The sequence below is a fragment of the Cucumis melo genome, chromosome 6, assembly GCF_025177605.1.
Source record: "Cucumis melo cultivar AY chromosome 6, USDA_Cmelo_AY_1.0, whole genome shotgun sequence".
NCBI classification, from domain to species: Eukaryota; Viridiplantae; Streptophyta; class Magnoliopsida; order Cucurbitales; family Cucurbitaceae; genus Cucumis; species Cucumis melo.
This window is the reverse complement of record NC_066862.1, coordinates 29,476,224-29,496,900: the sequence shown is the minus strand read 5'-3', so window position 1 is coordinate 29,496,900 and position 20,677 is coordinate 29,476,224. Positions and strand designations below refer to the sequence as shown.

The window sequence follows — 20,677 nt, the reverse complement described above, 5'->3', positions numbered from 1 at the left end:
TTTTTTTTTATTCTTAAAAAAACCCCTACACTCCATGAAAAATAAAAAACTTACTCATTTTCCCTAATTTGTTTCTAAACAACCCTTTCTTTCTAATTTATTTTTGCCAAAATGTACAATATTTTCCGATTAACCCAATGTTAACGACAAACTTCTAATCAATATAAAAGAAGTTTCAAAATTTCAAATAGCATAGGGGAAGGTTAGGGATGTCCACACGGACATGAGTTTCTATACTAAAATATGAACTAATTCGTTAAAAAAAAAAAGAATGTATTCGATTTAACATTTCAAGTTTATCTTCAACTTTTTGTTTAAGAATGAACACATGACTACTCAAAATAACTTTTAAAATAATGAATTTCATAATATAAATTGATTAGAGAGAAACACTTAAAATCAACTTTTATATAGTTATCGTCAACTATCACCGCTCTTCAAAAACCAACACCGTTAACAACCACTTCCCGTGGTCAATCCTGTTAACCAATTATATCAATTATCTCCAGCAACCAATTAAATCAAACACATGCTGTAAAAAATAATTAAGAAAATACGCTAGCAATTGGATGCAATTGAAAGTTTATAATAAAAAAAAATTATTAGAAGTTTCATCCGAAAACTTTATAAGTTTTCAAAAAAGCATTCATAAGTATAAAAAAGATGCTTGTAAACACTTCAAAGTTCATTTGTAGACAAGTATTGGAGTGTAATGAAAATAAACATTGACCACATTGGACAGTAATTTGAAGATGTAAATTCATAATTTCATAGAGCATACCAACATCGTTAAAAAGTTAGAATTAACCTTAATCCAAATTAAAAGAATTATGGATTAAAATGAAGTAGTATATGCCAATTTAGTGATCATAATGTAGCATTTAAGGTGCATCCAATAAATGATATTAATGCAACCCGAGGAGGTACACCATTTCTTGACGCATTCGGAAAACCTTCCTATTTATTTTATAATAGACTCCAGAACTATAAAAACCAATGTAATTCTAAAAAAGATAAAAATAAAATAAAACTAATATCAATCAATCCAAACACAACTCGGTTAATAAAACATCAATTACCATATGGATTATTCAATCTCGAACTGTATTGAGTCGTTTTGGTTTTTGAAAATTGTGTTTCTTTCTTTCACAATACTAGTCCTCATCTTCCTTAAGCAAAAAGAGTTTAATTCTTAACAAAATTCCAAGAACAAAATCAGATTTTTAAAATTACGTCTTTCTCGTGAAGGTAATTTTAAATATCAAAAATAAAAAAACAAATAGTTATACCAAAGTCTTTGAAGATAGGAAGGACTTATCTATTGTTATCTCATAAAGTGTACCTATAAATCATAGAAGCAATTTACCCTCAAGGCCTCATCTTGAGATCATTTCTAAACCAAACACTTCCTTTTCTTTCTTCCAAATTTTACTTTATTTTCTTCCTTAAAAATCATTTCACATTTGTGAAAAGAACCTTCATTAGAGTTGACCAGAAATGATAAAACATAGTATAATTATTTACATTTCATATTTAACAGCAAATTGGACATAAGAATGAAGCAGATCTCAAGTTTACCTCACAGGTAATCCAACCTGAAAAAGTGAGTTAGTCAAACCTAGAGTTTCCTTAATCTCACTTTGCTGCCTTTGCTTTCTACTGCAAATCCAATCCTGTCTTCCATTAGTTCCATATTTCCTGATGGGATATCAAAGTATGTGTTTGTGGTCGATTATGATCATGCCATTTCCTCATCCTGAGAGAACGGTAAGACAATGTATCCAATATGACGATAGATTACCAATGGATCAGATAGCGAGCCATCTCAGTCTCACCCAGAATTACCCGGCTCTACAGAATTATATTTCCCCTCTGTCCTCTTTTCTCAATAATATGTAGGGATGAAGGAGGTGCAGTTTTACCGTGGTACTCAAAAGCCCTTATGACCAAGACCAAGATCAGAATGTATCTGGCAAATTTGAATCTTACTGTAACCATGGAATGGTACCTGCAATATCCTTAAACTGCCAGACAGCTTCAAAGAAGGGATCCAAAACACTTACGGATGACGAATATGTCTGATTTTCATATTGTCTTACCCCCCGAGCTGTGGGTTCTATTTCATCTTCTTCCGTTGGGCAGGTATAAGATCCTACAAATGATAGTTGAAAGTCAGACCAAAGGAAGCAGTTATTTAGATTTCAGTTTTTTAAGAAATAAAAAAGATTAATAAATATGGCGGCAAAAGTATAATAGAACAAAAAGATATGATAGCTTTGAAAAGGAAAGAAAAAACCAAATGCTATGGAAGATGGAATGATAAATCATCAATAGTATAATTACATTTCTAGAATTAAAAATGTTTTAGAAACGTTGTAGCATGTTTTCTAGAGCCGGCGAGGAAACACTCACATTTATACAAAATATTTTTCAATCAAAGAAATAGACTTAACAATCAATCTAAATTTATATGAAAATAAAATATACATAGAATAAACAATCTTAGTGATTCCTAACTTGCAGCAAAATCAATTAAGGAGTTGAATTCCAAACTACAGTTCTACGCTCTACCAGCTGAGCTAAGGTCAGTTACTTGCAGCAAAATCAATTAAGCTTGATTTCCTACACTCCCCTCAACCTAGATGGCTTATGCTAAACATTCCAAGCTTGAAAATTAATCCAACAAGACTGGTTCGATGCAATGCCTCGGTTAACGTGTTAGCAACTTGCTTCTGGAAAGACATATCTCAAATCTATTGTATTTGTCTCAATCTTTTCACTAATAAAATGGTGATCAATCTCGACATGTTTCATTTGATTATAATGGATCAAATTCCAAAAAGAGGAAACATTTGACCATATATTTGCTAATTGCTACTCTGAAAATTATTAAGATTTAACTCTTCCTTAAACTTCGAGGCACCTTCATATCACTAGAAAAGATTGATTCTAAGTACTCTCCAATCCCATTTTGTATGAAGATTACAGGGGAGGGAACAAATATGTCTCCACTTTGACCAAAAAGTCTAACTTTCTCCCAAAATACCAGTCAACCTTCCTTGAAAGTTAGTTTTTAAGAGGTTGTTTGGACAAACTATCCTAAGATTATATACTATTTAAAGTCTGCGGTTAGCAACAAATACTATTTCAAAACCCTCATTTGCTACATTATTTACTATTTGCTACAGTTTGAACTATTTTACATTCATCGTTTTTTAAAATATTTGCTATAGTATTAACTATTTTCTTCATAAATTAAAATGTTTACACCTCAAACGTATACTATTATAACCTAACTAAAATAATTTACATCCCAAGCACGAACTATTGGAATCCGAATATAGTAATTTAGGACTACAATAACCAACTCATTGCCTCAAACGCCCTCTAAAGGTTTAAAATGAATGTTGACAAAGACTATTAATGCAGAAACTTAAATATGAAATAACGTTAAATAGTAAGATAAAAGCGAAACAACCTTTCCTTTCCAGCTATAGACTTGGGAGCTTGAAAAGGTTCGTCACTTGTAAATTTCACCTCTTATTTTTACCGATTATGATCAAACAACAAGGTCTATTGATGTTATTAGTATTATTATAAATATAAATATAGACGATTATTGAACACAAAGGATATCCTAAAATATAAAGTACTTCCCGTTAGTTGCCAAAGATGAAGATGAAGTGAATGAAAAGCTCAGGAGAACATTAGCATTCAAAAGAAACTATACTATGTCATTCTTGATGTAAAAATTTAACACAAAACCAAGCAGTGAGTAAAAAGAAAGCTTGTAAAATTATTGGACTTTAAGCACAAGATAAAGTTTACATAATGCCTAAAATACTTCTAAATAACAAAGGGACTGGAATAGCGCACTTTCCAGGAAAAGGTTTGAAATTAGAAAGCAGATGTCAAAGTGTTAGAAGAAGATAGAAAAAGAGTAAAATCTAATAACAATCCAGAAGTTTAGAAATACTCACACTGCAAATGACTTTCTGGTCTCCAAAATTGAATCGAATTCTCAAACAAGTGCTCCGCAGCAATATATAAAGCAATTCTGAGAGAAATGGCAAAGCAACTCGCGATGATGATGATACTGTGTTTTCCTCCACGATGGACATGAAAGTCTCCAGCACTTAGCCTGGACTTCGAATAACCCTCTGCCAAGGAGTTTATCAGAAATGGTATATTTCAGCCCAGAATACACCTCCATCCAAAAGTTATTACAGAATGATATTGCAACACGGATTGACGATAGAATGAGAGTTGATATGATGACAGAACAACCACACACATACACACCGACAAGTACAAATTATTTCTTGTTTGTTTTGTCAAGAACCACCTAGAAACAGGAGGGTGGGGTCAGGAGCCTCAATTGCATGAGAAGCTTCCACTAGGAGCAGGTTAGGGTTTAGAGAAGTACCACCCTCACGTTTTATTTCTGTTCAACACCTATGTTTTAACACTCGCCTTATCATTTTTAATGCCCATTCAGATGGCTATTATGATAAGTGACCAATTTCTTTAACTGTTGTACTGCCACCAATAACCACAGTTATATTTTATAGCACAAGCGGAACAACTAAGTTTGTCCTACCCTCACAAAAACAACCCCTTGCCAACTATGTCTATAAACAAATTATGAGAAGCTGATAACGTAATGCTCCACGCCCAAGATTCAGAATCCGAATTTGGCAACTGATGGCCTTGCCAACATCGTCCTTGCATCTCTTAAATGCTAATTAGAGTGAAACTTGTCCCAACAAATCGACACGGGCCATTTCAGCATGCTTTGTTCTCACTCATATGCATCTTAGCAAAATTTCCAGAAGGTCACCCAACATAGAATTGTTCAAAGTTAAGCATGCTTAACTTTAGAGTTCCTATGATGGAGCCACCGGAAAAGTAAGTCTACCTTGTTGGTATAGGTACTAAATTTCAATTTTAAGCCTTTTCTCAAATTTACTTTCATGTCTTCAGGATCACTCTCCCTCAAATGTGATATCGACTTATTTATGTCCTCTTTCTAAACTTAAGGCATTACAGATAATATTGACATTAAGGTCACATAAACCTCAAAAATTTGTACGAAGTAATAGTGTTGTCAATATTTGGAATTGCATATTTTAAAGATCACAGTTTATTGTATTGTTAAGAATCTACTATTGACCAATGCATGCATAAGCTAAACTAGAGGGAAGAAATTATATACTGAAATCCCAACCATTTTTATACAAGCATCTTTAACGTCAACATGAGTGTAAGGTTACCTTATGTTGCAAATCAGTAATCGGTTCAGTCAGATCCATCTTCTCCTTCAGAGTCAGCCATCTCCTCGCATTCAAACTCGACATTTTCTTCAACTTCTTCGTCAGTGTCACTTAATTCTTCCTGTTCCATAATGATACCTGGGTGAGAAAGGTCATCCACGTCATCACTGCAATTGTCTATAGATGGTTGAACGAGGGGATGAGCATCAGAAACAAGATTGCCCTCTTCATTAGTTCTTGTTTGTCCATTCAAGTGACCATTGTGTAGGTTCTCTAATCGCTCTGAATTTCTAACAGTGACTGACTTTGAATGATCATGTGCAGTGAATACTTTATTCCCTGGAATGGTTTCTTTATTGGATGCTGAACTAAGGTGTATCTCTAAATCCAAACCATAACTCTTATCACCGTGCTTAAAGGATTCCGTATCCCTAGTCAACTGTCCATTACTAACCAAAGGTTGGTTCTGTACAGCACCAAATATGTTGTGACCATGAGGAGATCTGCCATCCAAAGATGCAGCCGTATGCCCCTGATCTATATCATCAGATCTTTGCAGGAGGGGATGGAAGTCAATGCTATGTGATGAAGTCAACTTCTTTGACTTCAATAATTTTTCAAAACCAACATGGTACTCTGGCTGTGGATTATAAAATAGACTGAGATTCAACTGAGGTTGGTTTCCTGAGAAGAAACCAAAAGTATCAGACGTACTAGAACTACAATTTACAGGGTAATAAGGCACAGATCCATCATCCGAGGGCCGGAAAAGTAAAGGATGCATATGAAGATCAGAATCTGTGCCTCTTTCTGTCTCAGTAGGATTATCATTGTTAGCTCTGGATTCTTCCATGTTTGTTTTAGAAGCATCTTCCATTAGTGGGATGACATTGTGTGTGTTGTTTGATGGATTACTATTGTTCATCCTGCTATTGGCTGTATTGATCGCCTGAGAAATTTCCTTATTGCTTTTGGCTGCAAAAGCCTTTGCTGGTGCTCCAAAAACAGATCCTCTGAAAAATGACTGGGGAACTACACGAACGGACGGAGGAAGATTGACTGGTGGAAGGTCTGGAGCTAGTTTGACCAAATGTGAACTATTAGATCTACGAGCCCGATAATTCCTAGAGTAGATTGGAGACTTCACATCTGAAACTCTGAGATTCTGTGCATTCGTAGTGGGTGTTACATGTCCAGTTGGGGTTGAAAGAGATTGTGGAGGTTCTGAGTGCACTGGTCCAGAAGAGAACCAATGAACATCTTTTTTCTGCGTTTGCATGTCTCCAGATTCAACTGAGTTACTTTGTTCTTTGCCCTGGATATCCTTTTCCGGTAATATATCACAAGGAAGATTACCATCAACGAGATTGAGTCCACTGGAGGTACCTGGTCTCCATTCTGTATCAAAGGCCTCGTTTGTAAAAGGAGTGCCATCATTATCAACGTTCCCACATCTATTATTGTTTATCCTGCCAGTATTTTCAAACTTGGAATCCTGTGAAAACATCAAAATAAAAAGCTCAAACCATCAGTGAAATGAAATTCACAACCATCGATCATTACCTTATACTTAAAATTCAGAAGCACTAGTGAAACTTAGTAGTGGTGAAGTGGGTTCACTATCTAATTGGATGGCAAGCATACATTTTCAGCTAGCTACCGCTTATATTATACATAATCAACAGACTAATACCAACTTGTAATTTGTAGATAGGTAAGCCCCATTGGTAAATCTTATTTAATCATTAATATCACCTTTTAGGCCATGTTTACCAATGCATGACGAACATTGGTGTAATTGAATGAAATGTTTTTAATGGATCAATTGTAATGGCCTGAATCGCGAACATAATTGAATTACTTTTAATCACATTTACTTAGAATTACAAAATTTGTCTTCTTCTCTAAAAAGAAAGAATTATGAATTTGTCACATTTACTATTACCGTTACTGTTCGACCCTAACGAAAATAATAAAAGGTAATAGTAATTGTGAAAGATTCAGAATTATCATATTGTTACAGTAAAAGTATCCGTAATGGTAACAGTGACACTAACAATAAAGGTAGTGGGTCCCCCATAATTTTCAAGCACCATCAGATTGAGCATTCTTTGTTCCTCAATTAGATTGTGCATTTGATTATAGATTTGGAGGTGGGCCACATACTTCATTGCAATTCCAAAACACAGATAAACAACAATAAACATAAGTAAATAGAGTTCACTTTTCAAATAGTCATCGATTGATTATGTTTCACTTGTGATAAACATGGCTTAATTCATTGACGAACAGTCCACAATAATACAAAATATGGTTTTTGTCATTTTCATTTAAAGACTTCGGTTATTTGCCAAACCTTTTCTCAAAATCCATGGAGCCACATTATGAAACAAAAATAATATCCATTGCAACATTGGCAAGGGCTTTAATACTGGCTTTTGGCACATGGATTGGGGATGGTTTGGAGATGGTGCACCAAAATCTCCTAAGCTTTATCATCTTACTGAATCAGAAAAGGCTTACACTGCAAAAGGTTTTTTCTTTTCTTTTCTTTTTTTTTGGAAAAGAAACATTTTATTAATTGAATGAAATAGGGGCCAAGGCCTGGGCACCAAAAGGTGATTACAAGAAAAGATGCAAATGAGAAACAAAATAAGAAAGACTTAAAAGCTTAAAAGGGTGTTTATTTTTACACCAATACAAAGCAGTAGAAATAACCAAATCACTGAAACGATCAAAGCATGTTGAAACATTATGAAAAAGGCGCTTATTCCGCTCTCCCCAAAGAAGCCAAAAGAAAGCCAGAATGATAGCCAACCAAAGGATTTTCTTCCAACCAATAAATGGGTGATCCACTAGGTTATCAAACATATTATTAATAAAGAAGTTTGTTTGAGTTTCAAAAAAAATATATATTCTGGGAAAGAGCCACCGACCAGCCAAAAGTATCAAGAATAGATCGCCAAAAACAAAAAGCTTAATTACAATGAATAAGAAGGTGCGCAGCAGTTTCAGAATGAGCATGACACATATGACACAAAGAAGGAGAGATAACCACGTATGGGATATGGCGTTGAAGACAGTCAGCAGTATTTTCTAAGAAGAAATATAAAATTTTCATCCCAAAATGAAGTAATATGATCGGCGATTATCATTGTTCCTTCGTGGTTTTTTTTTTTGAAACGGAGACAAACTTCTTTATTAATAATAAGAACTCCAAGTACAAGAGAATTATACAATGAGAGCAATAAAAAAAGTCTAAACAGCGAAAAAACTAGGGGATCAAAAAGTGCACCCGCACATTTCAACTAGGTCGACACCCCCTTAGCACCAAAACATCATATCCCAATTAAGACTAGAAATAAGGAACCAAAAAACAAGGGGAACGAAGTCCAGTCTAGTACAGCAAAACTAAAAAACCAGAGAAAAACAGGAAAGAGAATAGGGCAAAGTGGGCGGATCCTCCTTAACACAACAAAACTACTACTGTGTAAAAACAAAAAGAAGGCATAGGCTTTATCACAGCATTTACAGTCTGTTTTCGTGAGGTCTCTGACTCTTGGATTTGGACTATCGATCCATCTTCCTCTTTCTCGGTCAAATCTCTTATGGATGATTTGGCTAGAAACGAGCAGTATTGATAGTACTATGACTGAGTAGTTTTGTTGTGTTAAGGAGGATCCAAACGAAAGAGGCGAGGGAAAATAGAAATACTAGAGAGAATACAACAATTAAGCCAGGGAGCCTTCCAAAAAGAGATAGATGTACCGTTACCAAGATGATGCCGAGTGCGGCTGACCACCAAAGCCGTAGTCCGACAAATGAACTTCCAAGGAGATTTTGATGAACCCGGAATAGACAAAGGCCAAATACAGTTAGAGGAATAGTTTTTTTGCCACAATGAGATGTCTCATGCAAAAACCCGGAATAGGGCATTAGATCCATGCAAAAACCGCCAGATCCATTTGGCAAGAAGGACGCAGTTGCAAACACTAAAATTACCAATACCCAAACCGCCCATCAGACGGGCACGCTGAGTAGTCTCCCAATCAACGTTGTGCATACCATCCATGCCTTGATCGCCATCCCAAAAGAAATCACAAATCAACTTTTCCAAAGTACGAATAACAGCAGAAGAAGCATGATAAAGAGATAAATAATATGTCGGCAGGCAAGAGAGAGAAGCCTGAATCAGTGTGTCGACCCCCTTTCGATATATAGGCATATTTCCAATTGTGAAGCTTACGATGCATGCGCTCAATAACCGGTTGCCAAAAGCAGAAGATGTAGAGTTACCACTTAAAGGCAAGCCAAGGTAAGTAGAGGGCCAATGACCAAGCTTGCAACCAAAGGAGCACGCCAAAGAATAAGCACAATTGAGTTTACTGAGAGTATGTGATGTAGTAGGATTAGGGTAAAAGGAATTATGGTCGAATCCTTAAGGGGACGTTTGGGGCAAGGAGTGCGTTATTATAGTCTAGATTATTATAGTTGGGTTATAAATTATAATAGTTTATGTTTGGGGTGTAGCTTATTTTAGTTTGGGTTATGATAGCATGTGTTTGGTATTCAAACTATTTTAAATTGATAAGGAAACAGTAAACGTTGTAGCAAAGAATAAAAAATAGATAAATAAAAAATAGTAAAAACGGAGGCAAGTAATAAATACCGTAGCAAATGAGAGATTTTGAAATAGTGTTTACTATAGCTAATTGAAGACTTTTAAATAGTATTTATTGTAGCAAGAGATGGTTATTATAGTCTTAGATAGTCTTGGCCCCAAACGGCCTCTTGATTAGTATGGATTCTTGGACTTGGAAGCTTGACAAAAATGACTTCTCGTCTTCTCCACCAAATCTTCATACACTTCTTATGACCCACCAATTACTGAGGAGATTTACAGGAAGATAAGAAGATGCCCTTGCCTAAAACGTGTGAAATTTTTATTGTAGGAAGTATCAAAATTACATGATGGATCACCTTCAGAGAATAAGCCCTTGGCTCCATATCTCTCCTTCTTTGTACTGTCTCTGTCATTCCCAACCTTGAATCTATTTCTCACTTGTTCTTCAAGGGTTCATTCAATCTTGACATTTGGTTGGAAATTTTAACAGCCTTCGATTGAGCTGTGGTTACACCTAATGACGTTTTACTAGCTTTGATTGTCCTTCATCGACATACCTTTCAAAACTACTAAAGCAAACTTATGTACTTGCATTCCTTCCGCTGTTTTGTGGAACATATGGGAGGAAATGGTGTACCCTAAAAGCTTCAAGGAATAATCTTCCAAGAATCAATTTTTTACATCTTTTATCGAAGTGATAGTAATTGTTTCATATAAAAGGGGAAGATTACTACTTATAGAGTTTATCACTAGTTGGGTAAAAAAGAAATTAACCTAGAATATTACCCAATTAACCCAAATCTTCTTACATTAGAAAAGAAACACGTGAATATTCCAAAAAAATTACAAAGCATTAAAGGATATACTGGAGTCCGCCATCTTTTATGCTTTACTTTGGTGTAAAGATATACCGGATTCAAGAAGGCATAGTTTTTCTTTTCTTACCACTCATGGAAAACATCTTTTCTAGCAATGAAATTGTCACTCGGAAGGGGAAGAGAGAGCTTGGCTGGCTGGCCTTGCTGATAAATCTTAGCCTTTTGACCTTTTGAACTTTCAACCAGGTAAGAAGATACGCAAAACTTTGTCGTGTACCAAACATTCTAAAGTGGTACACTACTTGTAAGAACGAGGAAGATGCTTGAGCGCTATTCACTCAAGCTCTTTCAAGTTAAATTTTTAAGGAAGGACGAGTATACTTTACTTTAGCATTGTAGCAATAGTTCTTAAGGATGTCAAAGGCTTAAATGCTTGTGGGGCATCAAAGAAAATGGTAAGTTATTTTGATAGAAATCGAACTGTCCCCTAGGTGAAAATTTGGGGAAATGGCTTAAAATAAATAAAAAGAACTTACTGGGGAGAGAGTATTAGGGAGTCTTGGGATCTTTCTTTCAATGCCTCCTGGGATCATTGATTTTTATTTTTTATTTTCTTTGCATTACTCTCCATTTATTATTACTATTTTTTTTCTGAAAAGGAAACGGATCTCTTTATTAAATAGATACTCTCCGTTTATAATTATTGCCAGGAGAGTGTTGCCAGTATTTCACTAAAAATTGATAAGGTGAATACCTTATCTCCCAACTCTCTTAATCATGAATGTTGAAACTCATTAGATCTTGAAACAATGACAATAAATGTGTAAGAGTAGTTATTGTAAATGGTTTCAGAGACAGAAAAGAAATGTCGTCCAGAAGAATATGGCCTACTTACATGATTTGCAGCCTTCATCTTTCTCCGTGTTGATTCATATATACGTCGTTTCTCCTTTTTTTCTGGATTTTGTTGTTTATAAGACTTCTGAATTCCATGGGCAATGCGCCATTTTCGTGCTAATGATGATGGATCTCTATACGGGACAGCAAATTGCCATACAGACATCCAGTCAGATTTGTAAATTTTAAGTGCCTGAGAAATTATTTCATAGGTTAAGTTAAAAGGGGCATTTATCAAATGCGCAACCATATAGATAATGAATTCACAAAGCTTCTGGTCAAAACCTCTTGAATACGTGCTATCTCCTCCACAGTCAAAGGCGATGTCTTCATGTTCCGAACTGCCTGCAAGGAGAAATTGTCTTACATCAACAGTTAATCTTTAATTTTTATCAAAAATATAAATGACGTCATTAAACTTAGGAAGTTAATTAAAAGAGGGGAAAGAAGAAACTTTCCAATTGCCAAAGGTGCTACATAACTCTCCAATTGACTTTAATATTTTTTTGTATAAGATAGAAATACTTGAATATGAAAGCAGAACAATTAGAAAAGATTTTTTATGGAGCAAAAGAAAAACAGAATAAAAAGTCATACGGTGTAAAAGTGCCATGTAAGGCTAATTTGATTCTTTCTTCTTGGCATATAAAAGCAGGATCAACCAGTTTCTGTTATCCAATGGGTGGTCAGGATCGACCAGTTTCTGTTATCCAATGGGTGGGCAGGATCGACCAGTTTCTGTTATCCAATGGATGGATGTAAGCTTTCCTCAGTGCTAGACAGCCTCTAGGCCCCAGAATCTGGGGTCCCTACCCTTTAAGATTAAAAAATATGCTGGACCCCATCTTTCAAGTTCTTTCTCCCCTTGTTGTAGCTGGTGGAGCCCCTTGGTAAGTGGGAAGGATATCATTTCATGGGAACATTTTGAAAGCCCTTAGAGATTCTTTGAAAGCATGGAACTACAGGGTGCTGGCGATTTGTTGAATAAAAAAGAAAGAAGTCTTGGGAAGGCTAAAAGACCTTGATCGTTTGAAAGAGGAGGGGAGTTAACCAATGTTCTTGAGGAGAAACGTCTTCCTATCAATGGGGATTGGGAGTATGTTGAGCTTGTGAGAAGGGAAACTAAGTGGTAGACAAAACGTAAAGGTAAGTTGTGCTGAGGACGGAAATGTCATCACTGCCAACTTCCATAGGGTGGCTAGTGGGAGGTGAAGTAAGAACTACATTGACCTTCTCGAAAATAATTATGGAGATATTCTTGGGGACAAAGAAATAGAGGAGGTTTTCTTTCTTTAATTCTTCCGTCAATGCTTCATTAGTTCTCGCTTTGCTCTCAAATCCCTTGCGTGAGATATAAACATCTCCTCTTCCAAGAGTAACCATCATTCCACGCCAGCCACCTCCTTTGTTGTTCCCCTCCCACTGTTGCCACCTCCACCCCTACTTTTTCCATCAACAACCCCTTTATTCAATATCTTTTTTCTGGTAGTGAAATCAACAACTTTCCTCGAGAAAAAAAAATGACAAAATAGCATTCCAAAAAACAAGCCCACAAAAAGGAAAAGCTCCTTCTACAAGAAGGGACTCCAACTATGTAAATGGTCCCCAAAAGATAGTTAACAAAGTCTTCGAAACCAACCCCACAAAGGGACATGGAAGTGAGCAAGAGACCAAGTCTCCCTAAGGTCCCTTTCCACAGCCCTAAACACCCTAAGATTCCGGTCACCTCACAAGACCCAGAATATCACCCCCCCCCCCCCAAATCCATGAAAAACAACCATTCTCCCCCCCCAGAAAAAGGGAGCTGTTGATCATAACACTAGCAACTTTGTGAAGAACACACATCGTATCAAACGTCTTGAGAAATGAATCTCAAACACTACTTGCAAAATCGAAAATGCCCTTCCCAAAATAGTGCACAAAAAAGCCCCTCAAACAAGCCCAAACACAAAATCCAAACACAAGATCACAAAAAACCACTTAACCAAAACAAACAAAGAACCTCGCCAAAAAGAAAGAAATTATACCAAAACACATGATATAAGAAAGGCTAGCCATGAGTACAACTTTTGCCAAAATTGATCATGTAAAAGCTTTGGTACTACACATTTATGTTCGGCTCTAGGTTTCCGACATAAATATTTATATCATAAAATTGTGTAGTACCAAAACTTTTACATGATCAATTTTGGAAAAATTTGTACTCATGGCTAGCTTTTCTTATATCGTGTGTTTTGGTTTAATTTCTTTCTTTCTGGCGAGGTTCTTTGTTTGTCCTGGTTAAGTGGTTTTCTGTTGTCTTGTGCTTGGATTTTTTGTTTGGGATCGTCCGAGGGGCTCTTTTTGTGCACAATTTTGGGAAGAGCATTTTTAATGCTAGAAAATATGGTTCAAGCCTTCCTCTGCCTTTTCAACGAAGAGGCCTAACAAGCGAAGGAAACTTCCTCACGAGTCGATCCAACAAGTTAGCATGTCACGAAGGACTTTCCATGTAAAGAACCCCGCCTTCTTAAGAATCTTAATCCTCCAAAACACCATAAAGACCAACACTCCTAAAGGAGAAGGATCAACCAAATACTAGAAGAAAGACTCGCAAGAGAACCCTTCCAAAGGATTGGGGATCCTGACTCTATCATCCTTCCTCCCTCTTCTAAAGGAGTGTCCCTCGAGCAAATAAAGAAGAGCAACCATCCTTGTTGCCTCACTATCTAAAAGAGAGGAAAGGAGCCCAAAAGAAAAGGAACAAGAGCTCCATAAACACATGAGAAAGTCTTCGACAAAATGACCTCTGGGAACGACAAATGATACAAACAAGTAAGAAAGCAGAAAAAAAGTATGTCCTCCGCCCAGTGATCTTCCCAAAAGTACATGTCCTTCACTCCGATGATCCCTACTCCTAAAGTGCACGCAACGAACCAGATGGATAAAAGAAGGGAGCTCTATCAAAATATATTTCCAGAAATTCCAGAAGGTACCTTTAACCCCCTTAGACAACCACTCAAAAGAATGAGGATCATGTATTCATGTTTACTAGCAATGATCCTACACCACAAAAGAATTGTGCTCAGAGAGAAAATACCATAGTTGTCTGGCAAACAAAGCTTTGTTTGGCACTCTAAGTTTCCTGATTTCACAACCCTCGACCCAAGGTAACTGGTCTCACAATAACCTCCCATTTAATCAAATGTGACCCCTTGCCTCTAGCTTCTTCAGCAAAGAAAATCGTACATCATCCTCTCCAGATTCTTACACGCTGATAGGGCTCTAGAAAGGGAAAAGAAGTAGACAGGAATGCCAAAGACTGATTTGATCAGGATAAGCCTACCATCTATAGAAAAGAAGCTTTATTCCAAGAAGCTAACCTTTTCCAAAATTTATCCACCACAGGGTCCTATAAAGAAACAGACTTAGGATTGCTCCCAAGAGGAAGACCAAGTTAAACCTTTATTCAATACTGTTAACAAGGAAGTCTCAATCCATGTAATAATTTTTTTGTTTTTTCAGATTTAACAAAACCATCTAGAAATTCTATACTCTTTGCACTAGAGACAGTTGCACAATACATGTAAGACATGCAAGGGGTTGAAAAGATCAAGGATAACCGAAAGAGTATCTTCTTTTAAAATCTCAATAAGATCAGGGAAAGCTTACGTCTCACTTTCCCATTAAAAGATAGAAACATACCTTGATTGGATTATCATTTGCTTTTGACGAGCATCGATTTTTCTGCCTAACAAAAATCTGCAAAATGAATAACAGAACATCAGGAAGAGGTACAGAAGATATTCTCATATAGAATGACACATGCAAAATAAATATAGCAAGCACACGCATTATAGGAGAAGAAAACATACTGAGAATTCAATACCACACTAAAATGAATTATTGAGCTCTACCATAGAAATTTTCAAATTATTAGATCCATATTTTCAAGTGAAACACCAGAGGAAAATGTAATAATTTCATAGTCACTACTTTGGACAAACAAAATCATTCCAGTGTCGTTTTTCTTTCTTTTTATTTCTTTTTGGAAAATATCAATTTATAGACTTAAATATCAGAGGTGTTATCAATTTAAACTCTGAAAGAATAATTATATCAATTTGAACCCCAAAATTTTGTAAGTGGATCAATTTACACCATCCCTTCTCCCACGCCTAAAGAGGTGACCCTCAAGTAAGGAAAGAAGAGCGAACACATTCAACACTTACCTATTTGGAAAGTAAGCAACAAAACCAGAAAGATAAACAGCATACCACAAAAGAAGTAAACAAAATATATTTTTGGGGGAATACAAATGATAAAGATGAGGGAGCGATGGACAAAAAAGTCTCTCACCCTCCCATGGTCTTCTCAAAAATACGTGTCCCTCTTGTACCCCACAACACAACGGTCCACGTGAACAAAAGAATGGAGTTCTCTGGAAATATTCTTCCACAAGTTCCAATGAGTACCTTTAACCCCCTTAGACAGCAACTCAAAAAGATGGTGGTCATGTTTATTAACAATAATCCTACACCAAAGGAATTGGGCTTAAGAGGAGAAATGTCATAGCCATTTGGCTAACAAAGCTTTGTTACGAGAACTTTGATTCCCAATTTATAACCCCCCCCTCCCCCCCTCCCCCCGATGTAGTGGGATTAAGGTATCGTGGCTAAATCTTTAACTGATTAGGATTGGTATTAGTTTCCATGATTAATTAGAAATAGGATTAGTTTCCTTTCCAATTCTCTATACGTAGAAAGATTATCTTATTGTTTTAGGAACTTTGTATTCATTTGTATAAAATTCTCTTTTGATATATTTCACAAACACACGTTGAAAGAAGAAGAAAAGATTGAAATCTAAAGCCCAAAGTACCTGATGTGTAGATTTGCAAGGAAGAAATCGCTTATGGATAGCCTCCCAATCTGTATTGTATTCCATCAATCCTAGGGCTAATAACCTGCATATGAATCAACAATAGGTATGACCAACCAGTGAATGGCATGCCCAGGAGTCCATAATTGTGTGAATTGACCTGGAAATCCTAACTTTCTGACAAGTTACAGAACTAAAGTGTGATAACTTTAATATGGAAAATCACATAATCACAAAGGATGGCAATCTGAAACAAATATTTTTCTGTCTTATCATCATGTGCAAAGAAGGTAACTCATTCATCCCCTGACATCCTTCAGGATCTAATCATTTGTAGTTAGAGCATATTATTTCTCTTCTCACCATGCATGACACCAGATAACCTTGACGCTCTTCAAGAAGGATTTTTCTTTGTCTAAGGAAACTCTACTATCTTCTTGCAAGCCATAAAGACCATTGGAAAACTTAATAAGATTGATCAACAAAACTTTGACTTCCATATAGAAAGGAATGCGATGTTCCCATTGTCAACATTACCGATGCAAAGGTCGTTAAAGCAATGGGGAGACAAACTTCTCTCCAAACAAGACAAAGAAAACTCCTTCATTCAAGGCTCACTCCTAAAAGAAATTTAAAATATATATATCTTTCAAGGTTGGGCATCATCAATTTTTGCAGTTAAGGAGGGAAATGGGCTAAAATACACGAACACTTTTTCCTAGAATATGGTTAAGTTAAAAGGAATCAAAACCCGGTTTTTTACAGCACAAGTCTAGTTATGTCATTTCCAAGTAAACCAAACTTCACAAAGAGCGTGACAAGATATTCACCCTCCAAACTAATGGGGTGAACAAAAACTTCCTACAATTGATTTTTTTAAAATGAAAACCAAGCTTTTATTAAGCAAAATGAAAGAATGCAAAAGGACATAACAAACCTCTTGACCCCTCTACAAGAATTGAGGAAAAAATTTCATTATTTCATTCAATTTAAAGCTCCGAAAGAAGAAGATTTCGTGGCAAGTATCATGACCCCTTTTACAGCGCTCATCTAATTCACATCTTTCTGTGAACTTCTGACCAAAATACTAGGACAAAAAAAATTAATGTTTAATATCAGCACATATGCATCGCCAGGAAGAAATAGATTATCAAAGTTAAACATATTATAAACCATTGGCAATCTAAAGTAATAAGAAGCAGCAACCAGGGAAGTGAAACAAAAAGTGAACATGACTAGGAGAGAAAAAAATGTACTTCCACGGGACTGGATAGAAAGTAACTCACTCATCCTCTGCATCTGTAAAAAGAATCCGATTTACCACAGCAGCGGGGGGTGGCTTATGAGGAAATAATGCTGGGTTGAATAAAGGAAAGAATTGTTGGGCTAACTTCGCAATGTCCTTTAGAACCATGGCAACAGACTGTTTCTTGGTGCTTTCAACAAGTGCAGCTGCCAATGACTTCTTAGGTGGCTGTTGACTAGGAGAAAGTGTTGCTGTGTTGACAGATGAGATGCTTCCAGACATACCTTCACAATTAACTCCAGGAAATGCATGGAGACTAGGGAGGGGAAAAAGCGGTTCTCTTTCTAAGGGTGTATCTGATGTTGATTCCAAACGACGTCTTCGATAATCTTGAACAACTGGCATGCGGTCCCACAGAATAAAAAAATATAAAATGCAGTTAGAACATCAGAAGATTGTCATAGCATCAAAAACTCGAGACTAAATCTTTACCCAACATCATAGAGCACTTAAGAATGTATTTTACCAGTATTAACATCGTCCAAAAAGCCTCCAGCTAAATTCAATGGAGCTACATCCAGCATAGATAGTACTGGGCCACTTACAAATGGTGCCCAACTGGAGCCTTCAACCACCTGTCTAACAGAAACAGAATCACGCCCTCTATCATGAGTTGTTTGTGATGCAACCCTTTGGTAGGTTTGTTGAGCAGACCCCGTGATTTGCCCACCACAAAAGCCGTTTGATTCCAACGTTCTTTGCGCTTGGAAACTACTATTGGTTACTTCATCTGGCATTGACGAATAAACACATGGAAAATCAAAGCAAATGCCAGGAAATGGAACCTTTTTCCATGCCAATACTTCATTCCGTTTATGAAGCATCTCAGAGATCAATCCATGTACCTGGGAGGCAATATGTTGTCGAGAAGAATCACATATACATATGGAAAAGACTTGAATGAGAAGTTGCACATGCTCGTGAATCAAACAGTATAGTTGACCAATTTGATTTGGTGCAAAACCATTTATTAAGTTATCCTTATTCACAGAAGACCGAGAAGTAGGAGCATTCCAAGTTGCCAAGGTTTTCCCATCATGAGGGGAAAAAGAAGGAATTGTTTCATTAGGCAATATTGGCAAGAGTGGTCGCAATGGCCGCTTTGCCTGTCCTAAATGTCGTTTGCTATTTTGAACGGACGCTTTTAAACGCTTATTCTGTCTAGTCTCTGGTCGTCTTACAGCTCTGTTGTTCTCCTTTTGAGTCAAGTCTCTTGTAACTTCATCAACATCACTCTCAAGTGCCTCTTCAAGTTCTATCTCAAAGTCAGCGTCATTATCCTCGTCCTCGTCTTCAACAGTCTCATTTTCTTGACTTTTGCTGTCACCGTCTACATCCTGCAACACTGCAACAAGAAATTTCCTGTATTCTTCTTCATCATCAACATGTTGAAGGTCATCCTCATCGTCAGTTTCTTGTAAAAAATTTTCAAGTTCATCAAGTGTGAAATTAGCAAGTGAATAACGAGCCCTTGTGCGTGTACAAATTGCATCTTCATCTTCTAAGTCCACTGAGGGCTTCTGAGGTGGTTTACAACTAAGTTCTTGGGCACTAATATCATTCGTATCAGTCCCCGCACTTGATCTATCATGTTGTACCTGACCAGTCTCAATCTCTGGCTGCATGTTTAAGTCCTCTTTATTTTCATTAGGACTTTTAGACCCGCTTTTCTGAAGTTCTTTCTCACATGTACCCATGTAAGAATCTGTTATTTTCTGCACAACCTCCTCATCCTGCCCAAAATCTCCAGAGACACGGTTATGAATTTCCATCAAGGTTTGAAAGCTTCATCCCAACAATTTCAGAACCAGTAATGGTATCACAATTCAAACCTTCCGTTTCAGAGCTCAGACGTGATGAAGCTTCTAGTTCTAGTGAAGGTATTTCTAATAGAAAACGAAATTTTAAGTGAAAAACTGACATAAGGGCCCATATGTATAATTATTAAAAGAAATGGTCTGTATTATATATACAATAAAGTATCAATGGCCTTCAAAGTTCCAATATTGTCCTATGCAAGAACGTTCCCCAACTTGTTAGCGTTGTAAGATTCAAATCCCCTTCAGCTAAATTCGCCACTCCGCACCCCAATTTCATCAACCTCAGTCCGAAATGGCATCATTCCCAATTACATCCCCAATAGCTATTAACCATTCCGAAAACAGAACTTCATCACTTACCTCGAGTCCAAGAAGCTCCGTTCCCCGACCTGAACTCTCCAGAATCAACACGCCTAACCTAATTTTAACTATAACTTCCCTCTCCGAACAACAACGGCAAAGTTCAACGATCCTCAATTCTTATCATAGTTCTACAAGTTCAGACCTTCTCGCCGCACCAACGACCGAAGCACGTGGTTGCACCGCCGTAGCTCCGCCGCTCGTTCGAATTAGGTCATGGAACTCTAGCTCGTGATGCACGCTCTTGTACCATTCTTACGATGCAATGCCGAAAGCTCCATAGCCATGCGAATCAACGCCTCAATCCCAATCTCTTGTAGGTTTCCTTTCTTTCTTTCTTTCTTTCTTACTTTCTTGCAACGATCGGGAAAACTGATTATTTTTCTTCGCTATTTTTCTTTCACAGTTTTGTTTGTATTTTAAGTTATTTAAAATTTTAGTTTTCTCCCGGACTCACTTTAAATCGATTTTTTTTCTTTTTTTTTTTTTTCAATTTCAAAAGTGTGAAAATAAATGGTTATAACATCCATTTTTAGGGAAATTGTAAGAAAGAAAATATTCGACGAAATGTTATAGAAAAATCCAAATGGAATTATTTTTCTTTTAATAATTTTGTTTCATGGTGTAGAAATAGTTTGTCAATTTTTTATTTTAAAAAAATTACATTCTTTTTATTCAATGTGATTTTAATAAATTACATATTAAAAAAATAATGTTTT

At 36.4% G+C, this 20,677-nt stretch overlaps 1 protein-coding gene and 1 long non-coding RNA gene across 2 annotated transcripts; both read right to left on the bottom strand.

Moving 5' to 3' along the window:
- Positions 1-1,462: 1,462 nt before the first annotated feature.
- On the bottom strand, positions 1,463-20,380 carry LOC103490882 (uncharacterized). The gene is made up of 9 exons (XM_008450620.3): positions 18,245-20,380; positions 17,759-18,116; positions 16,473-16,557; positions 15,297-15,353; positions 11,898-11,957; positions 11,611-11,805; positions 5,274-6,768; positions 3,981-4,160; positions 1,463-2,152 (listed from the first exon to the last, which is right to left on the bottom strand). The coding sequence occupies exons 1-7, from the start codon at positions 19,548-19,550 to the stop codon at positions 5,299-5,301; spliced, it is 3,531 nt and encodes a 1,176-aa protein (XP_008448842.1). The 5' UTR covers positions 19,551-20,380; the 3' UTR covers positions 1,463-2,152; positions 3,981-4,160; positions 5,274-5,298.
- LOC127149955 (uncharacterized) lies at positions 7,915-9,121 on the bottom strand. Its single transcript, XR_007821857.1, has 2 exons — positions 9,042-9,121; positions 7,915-8,919 (listed from the first exon to the last, which is right to left on the bottom strand). It is a non-coding gene; the product is annotated as an uncharacterized LOC127149955 (long non-coding RNA).
- Positions 20,381-20,677: the final 297 nt, after the last annotated feature.

Coding starts and splice junctions, on each gene's coding strand:
- LOC103490882 (XM_008450620.3), bottom strand. CDS start 19,550: ATGGAAATTCATAACCGTGTCTCTGGAGATTTTGGGCAGGATGAGGAG. Junction 16,558..17,758: donor TTTACAGATGCAGAGGATGA/GTGAGTTACTTT, acceptor ATTCATATGCAG/GTTATTAGCCCTAGGATTGA. Junction 6,769..11,610: donor AGATGAAGGCTGCAAATCAT/GTAAGTAGGCCA, acceptor ATGTTTTCACAG/GATTCCAAGTTTGAAAATAC.